The 17905-nt window shown below is 40.1% G+C and overlaps 1 protein-coding gene across 1 annotated transcript in view; it reads left to right on the top strand.

Moving 5' to 3' along the window:
• Positions 1 to 17905, top strand: part of fzd3b (frizzled class receptor 3b) — a 35984-nt gene that overhangs the window by 12100 nt on the left and 5979 nt on the right. Inside the window, exons 3-4 of the mRNA XM_051868828.1 lie at positions 6599 to 6795; positions 7743 to 8760. Coding sequence (XP_051724788.1) covers positions 6599 to 6795; positions 7743 to 8760 — 1215 coding nt within the window. The remainder of the gene's footprint in view (positions 1 to 6598; positions 6796 to 7742; positions 8761 to 17905) is intronic.

Below are 17905 nucleotides of genomic sequence, written 5' to 3'. Positions count from 1 at the left end.
AGTAGCCCAGGAATATATAGTACAAATATATTATATTTAATGTTTAATTAAATTTAATTATATTACATTTTAATTGTATGTTTAATATACAGAGCACAAACTATTAAATAAATTCAGTTGCTATTTATTTTTAGATATAATAATCAACACTCAAAAAAAAAAAACCCCAAAAAAACAAACATGTAAATTGCACATTATGCTGGTTTTGCATTAACTTCTAAAATTATTTTTCTACTCCAATTCAATTTTGAAATATAATCATTTACACAGTTACTGTCATAACTTGTTTTCATGACAAATTTATTTAAGCATATATTAAATAATTAAGACATTACTAACAGTAAACATAATGAATATATAAGCTAATATAGTGCATATATTTAGTGAAATGCTCCCCTCTAGAGTTCATTTCTCTAGTGAACTAACATGCTGTGGACACTAAATGACTTGCCTGAGGTAAATGTAATACTACATTAGATATTATTCTCAAACTGTTTTATTGATGTCTTTCCGCAGTTGAAACGTTGAGATTACACGTAAACATATCTATGCATAGAGTGTCTCTTCTTCTGCTCTTTTTGCTGTTGTGGTAGTTAGTAAACTGCATTGCATTACTGCGTGCGCCCCCTTCTGGTTTGGAGTGTGGATCACCTGTGACTGACTATATTCGTCATCTGACTGTATGCTCCGAACCATGTCTGTACTGTGACTGTTCGGGATGATTACATGTACCGTTACACCCCAAATATATATACCTGATTTTATTTTGTTTGATATATTGTGTGTGTATATAATATACAATATACTTAATATTTGGACTCCAAACCCTTTCAAATTTTCCGTCTTCTTACTTACATTATTGATACATCAGAGTATACATTTGGATGCATTATATCTGTTTAGAAATCATTTTATTTTTTTGACAATTATAAATATTAAATAAACTAATTTTATTTCATTTTTTTTATTAATGGTTACACTTTTAAAAAATATTATATTCATCATAATACATTATAATGAGTAACGCTTGATATTTACAGTCAATGCTTAAGGAATTATTTGCCCTTTAAAGGTAGAACCATGAATATGTAAGCCTTATAATGTATTATAAGTTCAAGAGAAGGGAATACAGCCAGTAGCAGGTGTGTCACCAGCTCTGTATTTTTATACAGTCAAGTAGAGTATAATATATATGAGTTAAAGTAGTAATGCAGCATTAGTTACATATTTCAAAACACTGTCACATAGGGTCGGGCATATACTCTGATGAGCTGAATTTTTAGGCCACTTGTGCAGAATGAGATATATACTTTAAGTCAGCGATGTGAAAGGGACAGTGATTTGTTCTGCGTTCCCTACAGCACTTGTATGGTGATGGAGACCTACGAGAGGCTGTTAAAGGAGGAATCGTCTCTGAGAGTGGGGTCAGTGGGGGTCAAGACCCTCCGGGAGAGATGGATAGATAGAGAGAGAGCTATCCGGATGCTCTTCCCGCTGGGAAGTTTGTGCTGAATGTATCCTTGTCCATCGATTCTAAGTGCACACACTTGAAGACACACGCTATGTGAGTGTTCACAACACACGCGTGTTACCATATATATGCCTGCGTGCTGAAATATTGAGAGCGATTGTGCCTGTTAAAAGCATGTGAGTGATGGAGGGTGAACACGCTTCAGTGAAGTATGTCCTGGTGGGACACTTTTATTTTGTTTTATTTCATAGTAACTGACTAGACATCATGAAATAGCTATTTTTTGCTATAAATTTAACCCAAAAGTGTTTAATATGTTTCATAATCTCAGATAATACTGTGAATTAATACTTGGATATGTTTTTTTTTAAACATGGTACCATGGTAAAACCATGTTTTTTGGACATGTACCAGGGTAATACTATGCTGTTCTTTGAAGTACCTTGATACATGGTATTAGCTTGTTTTTAGACATGGTATCATAGTATTACTGTGTTTTTGGACGTATACCATATTAATACACTTCATATCAGACAGAATATTGCTTGGCAAACCTAAGCAACTTATGGTTACACTGTGTCAGCATTATAATAAATATAACTGTCAACAACGCTGGAACAATATGTCAGACTTTGGAAAGTAGGCTATCATTTCTACTTGGAGTCTGATTTTTTTTTTTTTTTCTTTTTTTTTTTTTTTAAATAGTGCTGCTGCGGTGTGAACAACATAGCAGAATCTTTAATGCTTGACACATTTCTGCTGTCATATAGTATATATGGTATACAGCCCAGCCCTATTAGACAGCCAAAAATTCCCTTTATAGATTTGTGTCAATTTAATCCAGCTTTCTTCATTTTAAAGTAGTTCATCATTTCCCAAATGTCTCTGGCTTGATGGATGTGCGGCGCTATTTTCCTCATCAGAAGGCATCAACCCTCAGGATTGTCTGTCTAAATTTGGCAGCGCTCCTTTTTTTTTGTCAGTGTGCATTCTTTAGGGCCTTCTTTCATGCTCACTAAATAAAAGGCTGTGATCTCCATTCTGGATTCAGAGTAAGCCTGCAAACCGGCATTTCACGCTCTGACAGGGGGAAGATTCATGGCGTTCTAGTGGCATCTCTATCTGCTCGACAGATCCAGAGATTGTTCTGTGTTCTGTTCAGAGACAGAGACGGTCTGAGCTGCCGTTTGTTGTTACACCCCTGTCATTCACATGCTTTTACAGAATTGCTTGGTGCTTTTGGGGTGATTCATGGAAATCAAGCAAGTTTTGACATTTCAAAGCAGGGGTTTTCAAACTCTCTCTATGTTGTATGCAGTTGTTTTGATAGAGGGAAACAAGATGCATTTCTAGTTTTAACATTATTTACTCAGACATTTCCCTTTAAATACAGCTGTTTGTAAAGTTACCCACATTTGGTTTTTGAAATTGTAAAGTTCAACGATTTGTCATTGAGTCGCATTGGGACCCCCCCCATAGTACCTTAAAAATGAAGATTAGAAAAGAAAAGATTATTAAGAATGAGAATCCAGAAGGATATTGAGATATATTCAATAACTTTAGAGTTACTGGCATGCAAACTTTGAAAAAAGAATATTTATGGCAGACAGGAATGTTCTTTGCAATTGTGTTGATAGAAAAAAAATGAGATATATTTCTAGTTTCAACAGTATCTTCAAAACCCACAAAAACAGCTTCTTCCCATTTTTGAACGGTCACCATTGGCATATAATGCAACAAAGATTGTTAAAGTCAACAGAAATTACTAATAGACCAACCAGTCTCTGTGTAAAAAATAAAATACTGATGTTGACCCCCTTCTACAAAATAGCGAATTTCTCAGTAAATATACATCCATGACATTTAATATTTTGACTTTTATTACTATCAATGTTTGAAAAAGTATTAACAAAATCAAAAATTTGAGCCTAGGAAGTTTCTGATATTTGGTTGATTTGGACATGTACTGACCCTGCTCATAATTTACCCAGGGTTAACAATTAATTCTGGGTATTCATAAACTGATGTATTACACTGTACATTCCTAAACCCTGGGTTAACGTCCTTATTTGCATACTTGCGATATCAGTGTTACTGATTGGATGAGCGCAGCACGTGACCTGTTTATATAAAATCTCTAACATTGTGCGCCCTAATATTGTACATTGCCGACTGTACTATCAAGTTTTTCCTGAACTGACTTTTCGGACTATAAAGGTAAAAATTAAAAATGTCTCTTCGCTCCAGTTAAAGCCTTCTCTGTCACCATTTTTTGTGAAAAGCCCTATATTTTACTTTAATATGACCAATAATGAGCTTTGAGACTATGCTGATATGGAGTATTTTAAGTGAATATCAACTTAATTTTTTATCTTTCTCACACAAAGCTATCGTATGACTTCAGGAGACTTTGTGGAATATAGTGCAAGTTGTATGTACTTCAGTACAAATAAAATCATATGGCTTTTACAACAATATTAAAGTTCGTAAATACATTGTGTATATTTGCACTGTTTGTGTATTGAATGTTGTGTTTTCTTCAGCTTGTAGTACATGTGCCACTGTAAGACTTCCTGTCACGAACGGCTGCATTATCGTGTCTGATCCACATAAATAATGAAGACCGCTGCTGTAATTCAGTTCCTCTGTTGTACCTGAACCCGACTCCCATAAGACTACCCTGTTATCTCCCTATGCACGTGTCCATGTGTAACAGTGGAGCAGGGAGTTATGGGGAGGACATTCAAAATCAATAAAATGTCCAGTTCCGCGTCTACAGGGGGAAAACATGTCAAGAGCGATGCAAATTCTGTTCATACAGCTCAATTACTGAAGTGTATGTAGTTTCCATACGGGAGGCCAATAGAAGCTGCTCGTGTTTCTTTTGATGTTGCTTTAATTCACTCGCTCCAGAGGCAGGGTAAATATTTCATAACCTTCTTCAAATATTGATAAAGCTTTTATTCACGGCTCATTTGCATCATGTGAATTTTGAGAAAGTTATTTTGGAAAATTTTTAAGACGTGCTGGAGCTCCTCGCTGGTTTTCCCAGCAGTAAGCTGGTGTCTTTTTCTTGGTGGGAAAACCGTAATTCATGCAAATTATCTGTAAATATTGTCCTACTTAGGGATTAAGTTCACTCGAGCAATCCATGCAGGAATGAAGCGCAAATTCTGCGGTGTGTCAATCTCCCAGTTCTTTCCAAAAAACACGGCGGTCACAAAGGGCCATTCCCCAGCAGGAAGTGCATATGTATTGGCTAACCCCAGGTGGAGGCTCATTGTCTGTTCCTTCAAAGATTTAAATTTAAATGCCCAGCTCTGCAGCTGCTCTCTCTCCCAGCATGCACTGGGCCCCTTCAGGGCACAAAAGCGTCCTTGGAGCTGCCAAACTGGCCTGTAATCCTGCTGAAGGGGCATCAGGTTACTGTACCCAGACAACTTCCTGCCTGTCTTTTTGCACCTTGAGATTTTGGGGAGGTAGGGGCCGGATTCACGAAAATCTTCTTTAGAAAGTTTTCTTAAGATAGATGCATTCTGAGAAGTTCGTAAGAATGTTCTTAGGTGCAATTCTTGAAAATCTGTCAAATTCTTTCTGAAGAACATGTTTTTCTTTTTCTAACAATAAGCTTACACTCTTATTGTCGCAACTGGCTTGACGGGAGTTCAGCACCCAGAGTCACGTTTTTTAAATGTGTTGTGTGGTTTAAATCACGCGAACACCAAATTCTGTTCTCTTTATTTTCTGTCAAAACGCCCATCTCGGCGAGTGTCCTCGTAAACACAGTCCCATATGGCTTATGTGAACGTAAACAATTGAGAAAGAAAACAGAGGCGTATAATTATATTGGATCCATGCATTTAGGTCTTAAAGTGACAGCAGCCTAATATTCCTGCTGCTGTCAGTCAATAATGTTGATCAAACAAAATACAAAGAGAAAATCACTTTTGTAGCTTTAACAAAGATTAATTATTTTTAATTTACACGGTGATGACTACACTGTTATTTTACATTTGATTATTCAATTTCTGTACCTGAATACTGAAAAGGCTAAAGTACTGTTTTTTTTTTTGTATCTCTGTTCTATTGTATTTATTTATGCTTGTAATTTTAATTTCTATGTAGATGATTGTCTCTACGAAATCACCCCAATCATTCTAGAATGATTAATTCTTTCCAAACAGAGCTATTTATCTGGTGAAATTCATCTGGTATTGCAATATATTGCAGAAAAAAAAAAAATCACAATGTCAGTTTTTTCCAATATTGTGCAGCCCTACTTTAAAGTAAATGTGTCCTTTATCTCTGTGTGTATGCAGATTACATGTGCACATCCCTGGTAATAAGTTTTATTATATGTCGCTAGTGTTATGTTGTAATGCTTAATACTTGAGACAACCCAATAAATTCATTGAACATTTTGCCTTTTGGGGATTTAAGGCAAGCTGGAGGTTATCCTAACTTAAAGAGGCTACTTACGAGGATTTTTAAGAGAATTTTTTTCAAGAATAAAATTCTTTGCAAGTTTTGTCTTTAGAACAGTCTTAAGAAAAAAAGATAAAAAAACATTCTTAAGAAATGTTTTGGAAAATTGTTAATTTTATTCATATGTTCAAAAATGAAGAAGAATTTCATTTTAAGAATGTTTTGTGAATCCGACCCTAGGTCAATGTTTTCTTGCCGAATCTGAAGCATAATTTTGGAATTGTTCGCAACCCCTTTTACTTCCATAATGTGACGCATTTCAGAGTAGAACAGGCTATTAATGGGCCTAAAATGGGCATTGGAAATTGATTTGATGGTGAGACAAGTGTATATAAGTTGAAAATAAGAGGTCTTGATGACATCATCTGAAAAGGAAAGTTGTTTCAAAAGCAGAGCAAGTTATATTTTGATTCCACAGACGAACATCTTGTTCAATGAATCACTCATATTTTGGAATTTTTCTTGCGCTACTGCACTTCCACCTAAATATTTCTTTGTAATCTTAACACTTGCCAAAGGTCCAGTGGGGTTAATTTTTCTGCCAAACTGCTGGTAGAGTCAAGCTGCGTGTTTTTACAAGATCTGTCATAAACTCTCTGGGCATTTGGCATGAACTAACTCTCTGTTCTCCCTCCTCAACAGCCCTTCCACCCCATGGTGAACCTGCAGTGCTCTCCAGACCTCCGGCCGTTCCTGTGTGCCCTGTATGCCCCCGTGTGTATGGAGTACGGACGGGTGTCTTTGCCCTGCCGGAGCTTGTGTAACCATGCCAAGAGAGACTGCCAGAAGCTCATGGATATGTTTGGAGTCACCTGGCCAGAGGAGATGGAGTGCAGCAGGTATTCAACAGCTTGAATTTTTTTTAATAGAAATTGTAGATAATTTTTTAGAAAAGGAACGAAGTGTGCATTTCCCAGTGTTTCAGACATAATTGCCACATAATTGCTGAGGTAAATTATGCTGTAATGGTTGAATGAGTTTCTTCTTAAACATCTTTCTTTCTTTTTTTTAAAACGGAAAATTTTTTCTGGCTAAAATATTGTTTTAACCAAATGCAGATGTTCGAGGGAAACCTTTAATCTCCAGTGAAAAACAACCATTATGATAAGGGAAAATATGCTCACAACTCAAACCAGCTTGAAATAAGTCTGCAACATATTTCAATTTAATGTTAGCAGTAGGAAAAAAAGCAGTGGTAATAAAGAAACATACTTAAAAGCAGTAGTTATGAGAAAAGCAACCGTTTTTTATTACATCAGAATCAACCTTTTAGTAAGGGTGAGTAAAACAAAACTTGAAACAATAAATGTGAAGAGAGACATGAAGAGAGAAATACTCGTTTAATAAAATCTGGATTAAACCTGCTGTTATATCTAGTAATTATATATAGTAGCATTTTTAATGTTTAACTTTGGTCATTATCAAGTCAATATTTAATGATTTTAGTAGATATGAATCACTTTTACATAAAAAATGTGTATATTGTGTGTGAGCAGATATCATAATAATACACAAATACTGCTTATAGTAACATATACAACAAAGGAATACTAGACTTATTCTGTGTTTTTGTCTCTGCATATATATTTCTTTAAAAGTGTATATATAAATAATAATAATAAACACCATAAAAGCAGCATGCAGGCCTTGTTAAATATTAAATTATTTCTTAAGGATATAAAAAATCTTAATTTATACAGCTTTAATATATATATAATATAATATATAATTATATCTCCTTAATATAAATATTCAATATATGCATGTCTTTGTCTTTTAACTGCAGGTTTCCAGACTGTGATGAGTCTTACCCTCGTGCTGTGGATCTCCTCGTGAACGAGGACCCCACTGACCAGTCGCCCATGTCCGTTCAGCGTGACTATGGTTTCTGGTGCCCCCGCGAGCTCAAAGTGGAACCTGAGCTCGGCTACACGTTTCTAGGTGTGCGAGACTGCTCCCCTCCCTGTCCCAACATGTATTTCCGGCGTGAAGAGCTCACCTTCGCCCGCTACTTTATTGGCGTCGTCTCCATCGTCTGCCTCTCCGCTACCCTCTTCACCTTCCTCACCTTCCTCATCGACGTTACACGCTTCCGCTACCCGGAGCGGCCCATCATCTTCTACGCAGTCTGCTACATGATGGTGTCATTGGTGTTTTTCCTAGGCTTCCTGTTGGAGGACCGTGTGGCGTGTAACGCGGCCAATCCCGCCCAGTACAAAACATCCACAGTGACTCAAGGCTCGCATAACAAGGCCTGCACACTGCTTTTTATGGTGTTATACTTCTTTACCATGGCAGGCAGTGTGTGGTGGGTCATTCTTACCATAACCTGGTTCTTGGCCGCTGTGCCCAAATGGGGCAGCGAAGCCATTGAGAAGAAGGCCTTACTCTTCCACGCCAGTGCGTGGGGAATACCTGGCATGCTAACCATAACCCTGCTGGCTCTGAATAAAATTGAGGGCGATAACATCAGCGGTGTGTGTTTTGTGGGCCTGTACGACGTTCACACTCTTCGCTGGTTTGTGCTGGCGCCGCTGTGTCTGGATGTCCTGGTGGGAGTGTCGCTGCTGCTGGCCGGGATCGTAGCGCTCAACAGAGTCCGAATGGAGATTCCCCTGGAGAAGGAGAATCAGGACAAGCTGGTGAAGTTTATGATCCGGATCGGCGTGTTCTCAGTGCTCTATCTGGTGCCGCTGCTGACTGTGGTGGGGTGTTACCTGTACGAGCAGATGTACCGCTCAGTTTGGGAGATCACATGGGTGCAGGAGCGCTGCAGAGAGTACCACATACCCTGCCCTTTCCAGGTAAAAATCAATACCTATCACAAAAATATCTATCTATCTATCGTGTTTACGTGGAAGTACAAAACGTCAAAGTATTGTTAAGTTATGTTCACCGCAGACCTTATTTTACTCATAAATTGAAAAATCCCATTATAAAATCCCATAGGAAATTCTCGAGGGAACCAGCGGCGAATTAGTCTTCCGGGTTCATCATACCTGCACTACTATATAAAAGTGTTAAATTCTTAATTCTAAATTCTGGCTTAAGAAAATTGACATCTTCACCCTCAAAAGTCAATATTCAAAAATATTATAAAAAAATGTATTGAAGATTTTGTAAGCATATTGCTTAGTTGTGCTTGGAGTCAGTTGTTTTATTTTATTTGTGATAACGCAATGAAACATGCCAAATTGTGCGGACATAATTTTTGGCCAGGCTTTCATACAAAGAAATTATGAACACATGCAAAAACAAGACAGAACCAATGAAAAATTAACTGATTATGCTATAATCCATGTCTGCTTTTTCTACTGAACTTGTTTTTCTATGCATTTTTTTGCATAGTAAAATAAAAACTATTGCTGTATTTTGCTTTTTTGCCAAATAATTTTGTCAGATAAATACCTTAACAAAGTTTAGTGTTTTGTTCTTCCCTTATATTTAAAATATTTAAAAAATATAAAATATTTTCCTCTTATTTTGATGGTTTAATCAAACTTGTATGGTCATTAAGAAATATCCCCTCTAGACGTCACTTTTTCCCACTACTATATTACTATAAGAGAAATTGTTTGTATTTTTATATAGTTGTGGCAGCAATGCTTTGACTTTATAACAAAATGACGACTGGTTTTTCTGGAAAGTTTAGTCTTTAAGCCCTCAGATGGTGTCTTATTCGTGGTTCTAGCAACAAGGCATATAAAACTGTCTTACTTGTGCAGAGAGGCTAAAGAGATTTACAATATGTACCTCCTACCTTTCCAATTATTTTTCCTCCCCTGATCGTAGCTATTATCCTCCTCCAAGTGTTACACCAGTATTTCTAATCTCTTTCTTTAAGATAGAGACATAAGTGTTTGACTGATTTGCTATACAACTGGTTGGATTTGACTGACTGAATGAAGATGATTGTAATAATCACAACCTTCTGTAAGAAAGACTCACATATGTTGAAAGTATCCATCGTAACAGTTCTTTTGTGTTGGGGAGTGAATGGATGGTGAGATACGATCCAGTGCAGTGATGCATGAGGCATTTTTATTACAGTGTAACCGTAGATGCTTGGCCTCTCCCTCCACACAATAATAAACGGATCCGAGCATCACGTGGTGTAGTAATTCTCTCCCCTCCCCTCCGGCATATATCTCCGTGTTCACCATCTCTGGCTCTCTTTCTTTGGCTTGTAAGATGAATGCCTACATTCATCTCACACATTTAACCGTTGAGTACATTTAGTTTCTGAGGCTCAACTGATAGAAGCCAGTGGGCACTAGCAACAATCCAACATTATTGGTTAGGACTATCTTGACTAACATTTCATTCATTAATACAACTATAGTTTAAAAAATGGTAATAAAATATGACAAGACCTCAGAGTTAAACTGTGTCAGAAAAAATTTATCTTAATTATGTCAGATAACACTTAAGCAAAACATGGTCAGGTGGTCAAAGTGTCTGAATAATTTTTGGTTCCAAATTTTTATCAATTTTACTGGTAGCCCACTGTATGAAGAATTTTTGGGTATAATATGTCACAGTTTACTTTATTTTGATATCCTCACTTACATAAATTAACTATAGTGTCCTGCACCTACTAGTAAAAATGTATTAAAAATATAAAAAATGTCTGAATAATTTTTGGTTTGACTATATATATATATATATATATAAATTATGTATCTATATCTGTAAAACAAATAATATAATTAAAAAGGCTAAAAAATGCGGGAATCAAGCATAAAAGTACAGTGCAAGACACGTTTTTTAAATTATTTAAAAATATTTTAATTAATTATTTATAAGTAATAAAAATGTATTAAAATATTATTAAATTATAGTAAACATTATTATTTATTATTATTATTTTATTGTTGTTTAGATTTTATATTTATATTTATTATTAATAAAAATAATTATGTTAAGAAATATATATATATTTCTTAACATAATATTATTTTTATTAATAATAACAAAAATAATATTATGTTAAGAAATATATATATATGTGTGTGTGTGTGTGTGTGTGTGTGTGTGTGTGTGTATATATATGTATGTATATAAAATGTAAAAATATAAAAATGTAAAATGTAATCATGCAAAAAAAATTAAGTTTAAGGTACTTTTTGTACATTTTCTCAGGAAATAAAGAGAAGACAATATTCAATTATTTTTTATTTATATACATAATTGTAATGATGGGTCGACAGAATGTGGATCCATTTGCAGCTAGTTTATTAAAAGTACTTACAGAGTAGACAGGGCAAAGGCAGAGGCATAAACAGTAACAGGCAATGGTCGGGGCAGGCGGCAGACAAACAGAGTCAGGGTACAGGCAAGGATCAGGGCAGGCAGCAAACAATCACAGTCCAGGAAACAGGCAAAGATCAGGGTAGGCAGCAAAGGGTCGCAGGGAATAAACAGTCCAATCGGTAACAGATAAACAGTCCACAGAAACACGCTCAGAAATGATCACCTCGGCAAATCAAGACTTCGCGATGTGTGTGTGTGTGAGTGTGTCTTATATAGTGTGAGTGTGATGCGGTGCAGGTGTGTGTGCAATCAGTCCCAGGAGTGAGGGCCCATGGGAAACGTAGTCCGAATGAGAACTGATCAGTATTCCGGTGATGGCTCCCTCCGGTGGTCCGGAGGAGGGGCCGAAGGAGCCATATTCGTGACAGAGCCCCCCCCCTGTGAGCGGCTCCAGACGCGAGGAAGCGGACGCCGGGGTCTACCACGTGGTCGAGGGGCCGGTCTCTCCGGGTGCGTCCGATGAAATTCCTCTGTGAGTGAGGGGTCCAGGATATCATCCGCATTGACCCAGGATCGCTCCTCCGGGCCGTACCCCTCCCAGTCGGCTAAGTATTGTAGTCTCCTACCCCGGCGCCTGGAGTCGAGCAGCTCTCGTACTTGATAGGCTTCCTCGCCTTCAATCATCAAGGGTGGGGGGGAGCGGACCTCGGCTCCCTCTGGCTCCCCTCTCGGACCCCCGGAGGGTTTCAGCAGCGAAACATGAAAAGTGGGAGAGACACGGTAATTAGCAGGCAAGTCTAAACGAAATGATACTGGGGTGATTTGTTTGATAATTTGAAAGGGCCCTACAAACCTGGGACTGAGTTTCCTGCATGGAAGTCTTAGCCGGAGGTCTCTGGTGGACAGCCAAACCCATTGTCCCACGGCGTACTGGGGATTGGGACGTCGGTGACGATTGGCCTGCATCTCCTGCCTTCTTACGGCGCGTTGTAGGTGATGGTGAGCTTGGTCCCAGGTTTCTTCGCTTCTTTGCATCCATTCAGTAACAGACGGTAGATTGGATGGTTCACCAGACCAAGGAAATAATGGAGGTTGGAAGCCCAAGATGCACTGAAAGGGCGTGACACCAGTGGCAGGTTTCTGTAGGGAGTTTTGGGCGTACTCCGCCCAGAGCAGATAACGGCTCCAGTCGGTCTGGTTGCGCTGGCAGTAGGTGCGTAAGAATCGTGTTAATTCTTGGTTCATGCGCTCTGTTTGGCCATTGGATTCTGGATGGTACCCTGAAGTGAGGCTGACGTTGATATTGAGACTCTTGAAGAAGGATGACCAGACTCGAGATGTAAACTGTGGGCCCCTGTCTGATACAATGTCCTCAGGTAGTCCATAGAAACGGAACACATAATTGCATAGAAGCTCAGCTGTTTCGAATGCTGTGGGTAGCTTGGCCAGTGGTATGAGTCTGCATGCTTTTGAGAAACGGTCGATGACTGTGAGTATGGTGGTGTGGCCCTGGGATTCTGGGAGATCCGTGACAAAATCAATGGCTATGTGAGACCAGGGACGTTGAGGAATGGGTAATGGTTGTAACAGTCCAGCTGGCGCTTGGTGTGAAGCCTTGGTGGTTTGACAGGGTGTACAGTTAGTGATGAAGCGGGTAGTGTCGGATAACATGGAGTCCCACCAGAACTGATTTTGTAGCAGATGGAGAGTGGCTGTAACACCCGGATGACCAGAGCTTGGAAAGTCGTGCACGTGATGAAGTAGTCTGTCCCGAAGCTGTGCTGGGACGTAGGTGCGGTCCGGCGGGCATGTTGGAGGAGGAGTGGTCTGTTCGTTGGCATGTGTGATCTCTGTGATAATGTCCCATTGAACTGGAGCCAGCAGTAAGGTGTCAGGGATTATGTTCTCTGCGATTTCTGTCCGTTCCACCTCCTCATGCTGCCGTGACAGCGCGTCTGCCTTGGTGTTCTTAGAGCCTGGTCTATAAGTTACAGAGAACTGGAAGCGCGTGAAGAACAAGGCCCACCTAGCTTGCCGTGGATTTAGACGCTTGGCGGAACGCAGGTATTCCAGGTTTTTATGGTCTGTGAGAATGGTGAACGGATGTTTTGCTCCCTCCAGCCAGTGACGCCACTCCTCCAGTGCTGCCTTCATAGCCAGTAATTCCCGATTGCCCACATCGTAATTACGTTCAGCCGCCGACATTTTCCGGGAATAAAAAGCACACGGGTACATCTTCTCTGGGTTACCTTGGCGCTGAGAAAGGACGGCCCCTATGCCCGTGCTGGAGGCGTCCACTTCTACAATGAAGGGAAGTTCAGGGTCTGGGTGACGGAGAATGGGTGCTGACGTGAAACGCTCCTTTAGCTCTTGGAAAGCCTGTATTGCCTCAGAGGACCAGATGAGACGTGAGGACTGCCGCTTGGTCATGGACGTTAACGGGGCTGCAACACCGCTGAAGTTCCGAATGAATCGCCTGTAGAAGTTGGCAAACCCCAGGAACCGTTGTAACTCCTTCAGTGTGCGAGGTTGTGGCCAGTCCTGTACCGCCCTCACCTTACTGTCATCCATGGCCACGCCCTCACGGCTGATAATGTAACCCAGAAAGGTTGTGGAGGTTTGGTGAAATTCGCATTTCTCTGCTTTTGCATAAAGTTTGTGTTGTATCAGTCTTTGGAGTACCGCCCGTACGTGCTGAACATGTTCCTTGAGAGAGTTGGAGTAGATGAGGATGTCATCTATGTAGACTATGACCCAGCGATTAAGCATGTCACGGAAGACGTCGTTAATAAAGGACTGGAAGACAGAGGGACTGTTGGCTAGCCCGAACGGCATGACGAGGGTCTCGTAGTGACCAGTGGTGGTGGAAAAAGCTGTCTTCCATTCGTCCCCTTCTCGGATGCGAATCAGGTTGTACGCACAGCGAAGGTCCAACTTGGTAAAGCGAGTTCGTCTGTGATATGGATCACTTTGCCTCCGCCGATGGGCTTCCCATCTAGCGCCTCCACTGTCAACAGGGAATTACAGTCTGTTAGTGAGATGTTATGACTTTTGATGAAAGCATCAGACATGAAGTTCCCGGCGGCTCCAGAATCCAGCAAGGCGTGAGTGGATAGACGTTGGCCATTTACGGTAATCTGAATGGGAATTTTAAAGCAGTTGGAGTGTGGTGCAGAACTCACCGCTTTGGGATTGGAAGACTGAGGTCGTACGGGGCAGTTAATCTTGATATGGCCGGCCTGGCCGCAGTAGAGACACAGATGTAGTTGTCGTCTCCTTTCTCTCTCTTCGGGAAGTAGCGGAGTGTAGCCGAGTTGCATGGGTTCCAAAGCGGGTCCGGCTGAGGCGGATAGCCGAACGGGTCGTCGGGTGCGTAGCAGATTGTCAATGTGAATGGCCAGTTCGATGAAAGCGTTGAGCGAGCTTCCCTCATCCCGGCACGCGAGTTCGGCTTGTAATTCCAGTGATAGACCCCTTCGGAAAAGCAGTTTTAATGTGTCCTCAACCCAGTTCGTCTGAGCGGCGAGAGTGCGAAAGTTGAGCGCGTACTCAGCTGCTGTTTGTTTACCTTGGCTGAGAGACAATAGCTGATCGCCGACGCTCTTGCCTCCTTCGGGATGTTCGAAGACCTCTTTAAAGCTTCGCAAGAAGTCCTGGAAGGTGGGGAACGCAGGACTGTCATCTCTCCACACCGCGGTGGCCCAATCCAGTGCTTTGCCAGTGAGCAGGGAACACACAAACGATATCCGACTGGATTCGGTGGGATACAGAGACGGTTGTTGGTTGATGAACAGGGAGCATTGGAGAAGGAACCCCTTACATCTGGCGGGACTGCCGTCGAACTTTTCTGGGAGCGCTAGGCGAGGGTTGACCGCAGGGGAGGCCGCGAAGCCTGGATTGGCGGGAACAACGGGCGGCGGTGTGGCGATTTCAGCAGGGCTAAATCGGAGGCCTTGGAGCGTTTTCACCAGTTCTTCGGTAAGAGAAGTTAAGCGGTTAAGCTGATGTTGATGCACCGCTAGCTGGTTGGCCTGGGCAGTTAGTTCTGACGAAATCTGCATGAGGGCTGCTGGATCGCTGATTGGCGAAGTCTTCTGTAATGATGGGTCGACAGAATGTGGATCCATTTGCAGCTAGTTTATTAAAAGTACTTACAGAGTAGACAGGGCAAAGGCAGAGGCATAAACAGTAACAGGCAATGGTCGGGGCAGGCGGCAGACAAACAGAGTCAGGGTACAGGCAAGGATCAGGGCAGGCAGCAAACAATCACAGTCCAGGAAACAGGCAAAGATCAGGGTAGGCAGCAAAGGGTCGCAGGGAATAAACAGTCCAATCGGTAACAGATAAACAGTCCACAGAAACACGCTCAGAAATGATCACCTCGGCAAATCAAGACTTCGCGATGTGTGTGTGTGTGAGTGTGTCTTATATAGTGTGAGTGTGATGCGGTGCAGGTGTGTGTGCAATCAGTCCCAGGAGTGAGGGCCCATGGGAAACGTAGTCCGAATGAGAACTGATCAGTATTCCGGTGATGGCTCCCTCCGGTGGTCCGGAGGAGGGGCCGAAGGAGCCATATTCGTGACAATAATAAACATCAACATTTATCAACATATATTTTTACTAAATTATTAAAAGCATGGAAAATGCCACATGGGGATTTTCATGATCATTTTTGAAGAGTTTTTTTTATTATTTTTTTTACTTTTTTTTTTATTTTATTGTTAACAATGTTGTCTTATTTTTATATCGGCAGTAAAAAAAATTGATTTAATTTATGTTAGGGATGCACCGATTCAGATACCAGTATCGGTATTGGGCCCGATACCAAGCTCATGTACTTGTACTCGTAAAAATGCCCCCGATACCAAAGACCGATACCTCACGTGACGTAACTGACAGAATTTTCCGTGCGCAGAGACACCGACGGCAGCAGCAGAAACAATGTCAGCCTCAGGGTTGTGGAAATACTTCAAAATTAATGATGACAACCCACACATTGCGAACTGCATGCTTTCAATCACAATTCGTTATCGATTAGTGAAGGCGGGATGGGCGGAATCACACTGAATGACACAGACCAGAAGCGCGCTCTCTCTCTTGCGCACAATCCCAGTTCTCTCAGACAGTGCGCTATCAGTTCTCCTTGCGCCTGAATGGTCAAATGCACACATACTTGTCAAAATGTCCATTGTGTGGAGTATCTCACGTAAATACAGTCGGCTATGGCTTAAGTGGACGTAAACATCTGGGTGAAAACAGGATATGTGTTAGTATCCATGGATTCGGTCTTAAAGGGACCGTAGCCTAATTAAATATTTATCATTAATGTTAATAAAACAACAAAAGATAAAAAAAAAAATGAATGTATACATGGTATATAAACCTACTGTATCTGAAAAACAAGTTTATTTAATTTGTATCTCTATAGTATTTGTTGTATTGTTTTTTTATATAACAACAAATATATATATATTGGTAATTATGCCCTTTGAAGGTGAAATTTTTGTTCTTTAAGTTTGTGACAAGCACATAAAAATGTATTACTTTTTTCATTAGAGTAATAATAAAGAAGCTGTTCTACATTAATTAGTATCACTGTACTTGGAAAACTGCATCACCAAAAAAAAAAAAATTAAAAAAGAGAAATTAATAAATGTATAGGCATCGGTATCGGCGAGTACCAGAAAAAAAATATCAGTACTTGTAACTCGGTCCTTAAAAATGGTATCGGTGCATCCCTAATTTATGTCTTTGATAAACTGTCTGTTGCCTAGCCTTGTGTAGATATATTTTTGCAGGATTACTTTTCAGATACTATACATCTTTCTTTTTTTTTCTTGCTTCTCTTGGTGTCTTTCATCATTGGGCTTGTTAAGTCACGCTGTGCTGCCTGTATTGTGCTCAGCCCTGTAGCGCTGTGGAGAACAATGCTGAGGGGAGAGCTGTGTGATGCTGCTTCTCATAACGAAGGACAGACCCCCTCTCCGCTGTGATTAAAGGTGGTCAGGCCTGTCATTACCTCAGCCATTCCAACAAAGACCACAGAGACTGACTCACAAAAGCTCAGGGGCTGAGCAGGGCTTTGATTGGCTCTACATGAGAGACACCCTCTATCTCAGTATGTGAGGTCTAAAGAAGTGCAGTAACACACTGAATCTGATGACACGTGTTATTCGCTTATTAGGAGTGTCATTAATATATTTCATCATTTCAGCGATTTAAGACAGATTTCACAGGGAGGGGACCATGTGAGCATTTAATATTTCTTTCTTTTGCGGTTTTACACACACACACATTATATATATATATATATATATTTATTGCAAACCCCTTCAAAACAGTACTTTTATCATGGCGCTAACAACGCCAGTGTCATGGGTTTGATTCCCATGATTTGATTTGAGTGCATGAACTGATAAAACATATATCTTGAATGAAGGTTGCTTTGGATAAAAGCGGAAATGTAAATGCAAACCCCTTAGATAGTCTTGACTAAAAAGAAGTTAAATGCTATCCATATTTCTTGGAAAATATGAATATTCTTCATTATTAAACAGTACATGCAAACTATTCAGATTCAGAATTTATTCTTCACATTTAGAATTCATAATTACAGCTTAATTATAACAAATTTACTTTGAATAATAGATGCATCTACAGTTCTTGCCATGAAAGTCCACACTCAAAGTAAATGTT

Source organism: Ctenopharyngodon idella, chromosome 17 (genome assembly GCF_019924925.1).
Source record: "Ctenopharyngodon idella isolate HZGC_01 chromosome 17, HZGC01, whole genome shotgun sequence".
NCBI classification, from domain to species: Eukaryota; Metazoa; Chordata; class Actinopteri; order Cypriniformes; family Xenocyprididae; genus Ctenopharyngodon; species Ctenopharyngodon idella.
The sequence above is the reverse complement of the archived record's forward strand: the minus strand, read 5'-3'. Positions and strand labels throughout refer to the sequence as shown.